Below are 8,925 nucleotides of genomic sequence, written 5' to 3' on the forward strand. Positions count from 1 at the left end.
ATTTTCTCATGATGGTAAAAATAAAAAATGCAGTATTAAAAAGTTAAAAAGATAAAAACTTCTTAGAGAAAATTCTATAAGAAGAAAATTAATAATTTTTGTCTTTTGCAAATTTTCTGTGAATTCTGTTGATAGTATTTGAGTAAAAACTATTGAAGAATAATATTTAATGACTTTTAATAAAATATCTCATTAATCGAAAATTGTAAACTTATGGGACCTTATGTATGTGTATGTGTGCATGCGTGAGTGTGTGCATGCGTGCGTGCGTGCGTGCGTGCGTGCGTGCGTGCGTGCGTGCGTGCGTGCGTGCGTGCGTGTTAGCAATTATTTTGATCAACATGAGAAAATGTAGTACTAAAAAGATTCTGAAAAAATCCTTAGAATTGTATGAGAAGAAAATTAATAATTTTTATCACTTCTGTAAAGTTAATAGTACTTGAGTAAAAAATTATTGAAAACCAATATTCAACGATTTTTGATAATTAATATCTTGTTAACTACTGCGAAAATTGTAAATTGATAGAGAATTTCTCGACTCAGTTTAGTCCGTTTTACTTATATGCTGTTAAAGTTTTATTGTTATATATCAAACGTCCTGTTTAAGAGAAAATTTTAGAAAAAGCATATAACAATAGGTGTCATGTAGCCGATGAGGCGCGCGAATAGTGATGTAAAGGTATATCTAGCTTATTTCTGAAAAGTGCATCTTCGCAATATAACTTTACATGATTGTATTTATCGTTAAATATGTTATAAGTTTTGCTTATAGGGCAAATTTATATAAGGACAAATTTTGAAATTTTCAGAAATTGAGGAAATAGAGATTTCGGAAAAAGATATTTTTGAAAAATCTAAGTGAACTGTTATACTTAAAGCACATTAAAATCCATAAATCTTTTATTTAATTTAACTTTTAAATATATATTTTATCGTTTCGAGGATATTAGCACAAAACCGATTTTTTCAATATATAAACCGATTTTTTTCAAGAGGATGTTTTACTCCTTTAACAATCATATGGGCACATATAAAAAAAACGTGTCTCTTACTTTGACCTAGATCATAACATACTCAAACATACTTATTAAAATCAGAGTGTTAACGCTTGAGTAGTTTACTTGTTAATTCTATTTGTGCTTTTATTTATCATGGCTCAATTTAGGTCTAGAGAACTTTTTGGAGGACTTAGAATTTATGCTGGATCGAAAGCCAAGCGTTTATTGGAGGATATGCTGGTTTATAGTGACGCCGTTTATATTGATAACAATCTTCATTTATACCATAGCCACCTTAACGCCTTTGACCTATGGTGGAACATTGTTGCCTGGATACGCGCATGCCATTGGATGGACAATATTCGGCATTGGTATTGTTCAAATACCGCTGTGGATGCTGATTGCAATGTTAAAGAATCGAAAATTGCCGTTTATACAGGTATTACCTCGAAAAGAAAGTCACGTTACAAACACGTGAAAAATTTTATAAAAAAAACTTAAAAATCAGATGATTAAGGGCATTCGTTTGCACTGTTTAAGATGTTAAAAAGAGCTTTTGCACCTGTGAATGAATGGGGTCCACGGGAAGTACAACAACGTAAGGACTGGAGGATCTTTAAGGAGGAGAGAGCGAGAGATCGAGAAAAGAGGATCCAACCAATCTGGAAGCAAATACTCTACGTTCTTTTAAACATGAAACCAATATAGAGTAATTTTATACAGATTCAAAATACTATAAAGTTTTTCGAGTTTTTATAGTCGTTTCTGCCGCGGCGGGATCCGCGAGGCAAAACGATGATATAAGTTAACGAATATAAAAATTATTTGTTCTTTAATTCTTTAACTGCATATGGATTTATAGAAAGCTACTTTGTTTTTTTATTATTTAATCTTACAAATAATTGAAGAATAACTAGAAATGTGGCTCAATTATAATTTTTTAAAATTAAATATTCCATTATATTAATTGTTTTATATTATTAATCCGCATATATTATGCACTTATATATTTAACAGCAGTTAAAGAATTATTGTGTGCTTTACTTTTTCTAGTTCCCATAAATCGTTACGTAATGTTGTACTATATGTAACGTGACAAAGAGCTGCCAATATTATTATCCTTTTATTAATCGCTACACGATAATTATACAATATAAACAAGTCGAATAACGAACAAACACAGTAATTATAACCTTTATATTATTTTAATTATTAATCTTTGCCAAATAGCGCTGCTATAATTTCTGATTTCTTTGCCCATACTCGCAATATCTTCTTCGAGTTTAAATCCCTCCATTCATTGTATTTCTTTAGGTCTTTTGGACCAATCGGCGCTCGGCTTGAACATTTAAAAATAAAAAGCAATTAGTCACAATTTTATAATTTTCGACGATGCATATATTTGTATGCTAGAATTGTATTTAAATAAAATGCAAATGTATTACATTCGAGCACATTTTGTTTTTATTCCGAAATTCAACAATGATTATACTTAAAAGAAAGGGAAGAATTCTTAAAGCCAAAAGCGTTCAACCCATAGCTGTAAAATGAAAAAGATATTTTGGGAAATTGTTCTATGAAATTGTTTTTTAATTATAATTAAATTTTTAATTTTTATATTATATACAGGTCCCATAACTTTTAATTGATATTCTGGGAATAAAAGAGAATGAAAGTTTGAACTAAATTTTGAACAAGATTTTGGAGTAGCCAAAATCTATGGGAGATTTACGTGTGAACGAGATAGGAATGTTAAAGAAAATGACAGGAAAAGAAAGAAAAGAGGAAACATAATGTTATAATTAAATGAAGGGGTCAGTAAAGTGCTTGCAGAGCAACAAAAAGAGAAATAATGATAATTATTCAGGAAACCTTTAATAGAAAGTGAAGTTGGGTGAAAATTGCTATGTGGATAGTCATACGCCCCTTAGCAAAAGGACAGGAAAATCGCTTTACATGGAAAATCGCGCGCTTCTTGATAGGAGAAAGATGAGATGAAATCGCTTCATCACTATATTAAAACTATATAAAACTATTTAGTCAACAAAAATAATTTTTAATTCTAATTATTTCTTCATGTCAAAATCTTTAAAAAAGTAATTAGATCATTCAAATAAAATTTTAATATTTCGAAAACTAAACATTTCCGCAGCTTCGCATTTATGAATTTGACTACAATTAATTAGTATTACATTTCTGTAAAATTTCATCGAAATCGAGCTTGAGTAGTATACGAAAATTAAGCCTAATATTTTATTCTAATTTTGCAATTTAATTATTACTTTTATGATTAATAAGACTAAATTATATAATTAAAAAATAATATCATATGCGGAGATTGGATAGTATTCATCATTATACATGAGCGGTGTCATATCGATCAGGAAATAAATTAAGATGGTGAAGAAACAAGAACAAGGGAGTCAAATAACACAACAGAATCTCCAGTAAAAGAATGATCGTTGTCCTATCATGAACTCAACATCATCCATGAAATTGTCGACGTTTGGAAAATCGATGAGTTATACTCTCTCAAATAATTTCACTCAAAAATAAAATAAATTATTATCGTATACCCAAAAATGGCGATCATTTCGAAGAAAGCTAAAAACGATAATGAAGGTCCCATCGAAGTAATCTATTAAATTAAGAGTGTAGTGGCCGCCCTATTGATAAAGTAGATGTTATTTTATTACTTATATTTGTACTATTTTAAAACAACTTTATTATATTTCTTAATAATAGAAGTGTTAATGATAAAAATCGTTTCTTTCTTTAGAAAGGAAAAAAATGATTATCTCTCTATTACACATTTATTAGTTTTATTGTGTTTAATTTCATTATTATTGTTGATAGAAGAATTGCCTCTTTTATTCACAAGAAACTTATGACTCTACATCGATACTGTAAGTTTTTATTTAATAAAGTATCTTTTAAAATATATTCTTGTCGCTTTATAAGTAAATGTATAAACAACTGAATCCAGAGATGATCCGTTTTAATCAATCTATTGGAATATCTCAAAGTCCTTAAGTTTAAGAAAAATTTCAGACAAAAAAGTTACTAGGAGAAAAAAAAGATTATTTTAATTGATTTTAATCTCTAAGATCGGTTAATAATAATAATAATAATAATAATAATAGCTCGGGAGGCGATCTTCCAGTGAAGATCCACCAATGACATCCAGACATAGTCCAGATTGTGTCTTCCCTGAAGCAGAGAGCTTCCGATTATTTGAGATCCATTCTTCTCCAAAAGTAGGGAAGGTCTTTCACCGGAAGCTGTCTTATCGGGCTCGAGCAAGTCTGAGCTCAAAAGCTGTCGCCTTAGTCCAACATAGGCTGGACACTGGTCTAAAATGTGGAAACTAGTTTTCTCAATATAATCACACTTCCTGAAAGTGTTGCACAATCCCAGTTTGTGCATGTGATAGTTGTGAAGCTCTCATGTAGATTTGCAACTTGCCAACTTGATCTCCATATTGCTCAAGATTCTAATGCAATTGGCATGTTTCCGAGCTATTTGGTCTTGATTAATTCTTGACAATAGTTCATATTTTGGTCTCATAGCCAACTTCTGATCTTCTTGCTCTGCAGACACTGCTAGGCACACCCAGAGCTGTGGTCCTGGTCCCACCATTCTGGTAGTTGATCCAACTTTAGTTGGAAGTTAACTAGTCAGCAATCTCATTGTCCTTGACTAGAGAATGTCCCGGAACCCATATCAGAGCATTATTGTTGTTCGCTGTTAGGCAGTCCAGGGTGCATTTGCATTCCTGAAAAACCGAAAATTAAAAGTGTAAGATCCTAGCGCCGTACAGCTGTCGGAGCAGATCCTGATGCGCCTACATATCTTCCCTGAGATAATCAGCATCAAAGCACAGTTTAAGATCGCCATCACTTCCGATTACCGATAGAATACCGTGGCAAGTTTTCTAAATATAACTTCTTTGATTCCCTTTTGACATCCGTAGACATCGGCACCAGCGCCTGATCAATTTTGGAGATGTCCCCATTCTTAATAATTCCTACATATCCTCATTCTTGATAATGAGTACGTTATGCTTTCTTCAGTTTTCGCATTAGGAAAATAGATCTTGAAGGATCAATCCAGGTCACATTTGATTGGTATTCTATCTTGTTCCAGGAACTGTCTTGGAACAGCACAAGGACCCCTCCCCCCCCCCCCGATAGGACCTCTTTCGGCAGTCGAGTGTACATCGACTCTTGTTCTCGCACTTTAGATGATAGGCAGTCGCAGCTCCATCTGCAATCACCGTAAGATGAAGCCGTTCAATATCAAATAGCAGTCCCATAATCGGCGTCATTCTTATGGCTCTCAGAGCTCCTCTAAGGATGAGTGTCCTGATTTGTTCCAACACTGCCTTGATCGCAACTCTCTGCGCCCTATCAAACTACTGCCACATAAAGCAGCTTAGGGCAGAGCACTGTAATATACAGACAGTAAATTCTCTCCGATCGTAAATTTTATGTCTGCTCAAAGGTCCTTTTTTACACACCCAAAAGTAGATTTTCTTGCATGTTAGATCTAGCTGCAATTTCCAGGTTAGCCTCTTAGGATAGTCTCTTATCCAGGGTAACTCCAAGGTATTTAACTGATTCTTCAGGGGCAGGTCATCAACCCTGTTTAAGACAGGTCCTATGTAAGGACCTATCTAATACCTATCTAATACCTATCTAATACTTAGTGAAAATGACTCGTTTTCATCGGGTAACCGATAAGTCGGTCCCGTTACCTCTCCTGAACAATCTCCAGTGCTCTTTGTATGAGCTCAAGAAGCGTTTCAAGAAAGGATTATCGAACAAAGATTGCCAAGTGCTGTCATCAGCACTCAATTGATTCTATCATTAAATTCCTTCAGTAATTTATCAGCATCAGAGAAGTTGAGAGAGGACTGTATCTTATGGAAAACCTCTATCCACCCTCTTTCTACATTCTTTGATCCCAGCGAGATCGTGACGATCCACCATGGTCTAGATACACTCAACGAGTTTTGCCGGTACTCTGAGCGCCGCCTCAGAGCAGATTACTTGGTGTTGTTAAATGTCCCCTCTAAGTCCAAAAAAGTCTCCCCCACTACGAAGTCTCTTTATTGTATCTCCTCTTCAATAATTACGACCAAATGTAAGGCCGTCTCTTCAGAGTAGCCAGCTAGATACTGGTTGAAATGCAAGAGATTTTGCATCAACATCTTATCCCGAATGTAAGCATCGATCAACTTTTCTAGCAAGAACACATTAGCGACTTTGTATCTAATTCAATTGTTACATTTGATAATATTCTTGAGATTTCCACGGGTCCTTTCTATATAAAGATTATGCGTTTCGCGGGTTTCTTCCATTCTTGAAATGCCAACGTTTCGTGAACCTTGCAGTTCACTTCATCAAGGAGAGTATCCTTGCTAAAGTAAACACTTTCAGCAAACTCAAATCTTCCCTAGCCAAGAAACTATCAAACTTGGCATTCCTAAAACGCTGCAAGGATATAACAGGAGAATAACATCATCCCAAAGTTCCTAGAACTCAAGGATCATCTAAGAACTCATAAATCCAAAAACATCCTTCATAAAATCAGCCTCATCAAAGAATGCATTTACTTTATTGAATCATAAATAATCCAGACTTCTCATAAAACCTTTAAATTTCACTTATATCTATCCATCACGTTGCGGCACGATATCTGGTAAATTCTAGATCGTATTACACGAAAAAGCTATGAAGGCCCATACACAATCCTCTGAAATACAGAAACAGAAATACATAAAACTTATCTCACAAAAATCCACAACTCTCTCTACTTAACATCAAGAATTTATCTAACAAAGACCTGTCTCAAGACAATATATCTGCGCTTGCCAAAGGCTCCAACTTCGCAGTGGCACTTAGAAAGATCCCAAAGGAAGAGATTATCAAAGTCAATATCAACAGAATCAACCATCTACCGATCCTCCATCAGAACAAGCAGACAATATCCGCAGAAAGGTAATTAGTATCCTTTCCACAGCCCCACCACCAAACTAGAAAAGAAATACCCGATTGGCCCTCCAAGAACAGAAACACAAACATTATCGTACTTCCAGCCAACAAAGGCAACACGACAGTAGTCATGAACACATCAGACTATAAGAAAAAGATAAAAAAAATCTTCTCTCGGAGAAAGCATACAAAAAGGTTGACAAAGATCCAACTAATACAATCTTGCAGAACACTAAGATTCTGGTGGAAAATAACAACATTCCCAGTAAAACCGAATTGACATTAAAATCTACATATCCCTTCCTACCAAGACTATACGGACTAAAGTACACAAACCAAACATCCCACTCAGACCGATTGTTAGCGTCCCGATATATAACTTATCCCGCTTCCTAGCACAAACACTACAATCCCTCACTGGAAAATCCAAATCACACATAACTAACTCAACGGATTTTGTACAAAAGATCCAAAAAATCCGACTACATCCCACAGACCTGCTTGTAAGCTTCGACGTAGAATCCCTTTTCACACAAGATCCAATAAAAGACACATTAAACATAATAAAGGTCTCACATGAAATCCCCTCCGACCTCATCCCGCTAATAGAGCACTGCTTAACAACACTTACTTCTCCTATAACAACTAATTTTATGAACAAACTTCAGGAGCGGCAATGGCTCTCCTATTTCTCCTGTAATCGTCAACATCTTCATGGAGCATTTTGAGAAAGAGGTCCCAAAAAAACACTCAAAAAACCAGAAGTTTGGTTCTGTAGACGACAAATTCGTGATATGGAGACACGGCAGAGCCGAACTTCGTAAATTCTTTATTTTCCTCAACAATTAATATTCAAATATCCACTTCACATATGGCTATAGAGGAAAACGGAATACTTTCCTTCCTAAATGTTCTTGTCTCTAAGAAAGCGGATGGTATCTTAGGTCATCAAGTGTACAGAAAACCAACACACACAGATAGATACCTACATGCCGAGTCACACCACCACCCAGCACAAAAACTGTCTGCAATCAATTGTACATAGGGCTTTCATCTCTGACAAAGAACATTTACAGACAGAACTCAATCATTTAAAAATAGCCTTACAGAAAAACGGACACGACAAAAACGATATAATCAATAAAACAATCAATAAACAGACAAACAAGACAACGGTCTCTAACATACAATCAGACGAGAGGATCTTATCCATTCTCCCATATATCAAAGGAACAACAGATCGGATTGGCAGGCTATTAAATAAACACAATATCCGAACTATCTATAAATCATCCAAAAAGATAGGACAAATCTTAAGAAATCCTAAAGATCAAAGATCTCCATTCAGTTTCGCAGGAGTGTACAAAATACCTTGTTTTTGCGGGCAAATACACATTGAAGAAACTGAGAGAATGGTCAACCTACGGATAAAAGAACACCAACGTGATGTTAAAATATGTCACATAATCAGCACTACCAGAACACAACATCGAAACTGGACATCAAATACTATTTGACAAAACAAGTATAGAGAAACCACAGAGATACAAAAACACCTTAACAATCTAAATAGAGATAATGGTTACAAAATAAATAAAATATGAAAAACTATTCTCCCGGTTAATGAGGACTGATCGATTTCTTCCATCCTTCTCCCCACCCCAATTCTCTTTTTTCCCCTCCACCACTCCACAAGTAGTGTAATATATAAAAAGGGGCGACCCGGAGGAACAGCTCAGTATCAGGCTACTCCTCGCCTTGATGAAGTGAACTGCAAGGTTCACGAAACGTTGGCATTCCAAGAATGGATCTGGACACGGAAGAGATCCGCGAAACGCATAATCTTTATAATACTTACATTTATTTGTAAAGCGGCAAGAATTTTAAGATATGTTATCAAATAAAAATAAAAAACTTATAATATCTACGTG

General features: G+C 34.7%; 1 protein-coding gene across 1 annotated transcript in view; it reads left to right on the forward strand.

Annotated features, from left to right (window-relative positions):
• Positions 1 to 1,706, forward strand: part of LOC105621703 (sodium-dependent nutrient amino acid transporter 1-like) — a 23,800-nt gene extending 22,094 nt beyond the window's left edge. Inside the window, exons 7-8 of the mRNA XM_012203167.1 lie at positions 1,166 to 1,437; positions 1,539 to 1,706. Coding sequence (XP_012058557.1) covers positions 1,166 to 1,437; positions 1,539 to 1,706 — 440 coding nt within the window. The remainder of the gene's footprint in view (positions 1 to 1,165; positions 1,438 to 1,538) is intronic.
• Positions 1,707 to 8,925: the final 7,219 nt, after the last annotated feature.

The sequence above is a fragment of the Atta cephalotes genome (genome assembly GCF_000143395.1).
Source record: "Atta cephalotes unplaced genomic scaffold scaffold00036, whole genome shotgun sequence".
In the NCBI taxonomy this organism is placed as follows: Eukaryota; Metazoa; Arthropoda; class Insecta; order Hymenoptera; family Formicidae; genus Atta; species Atta cephalotes.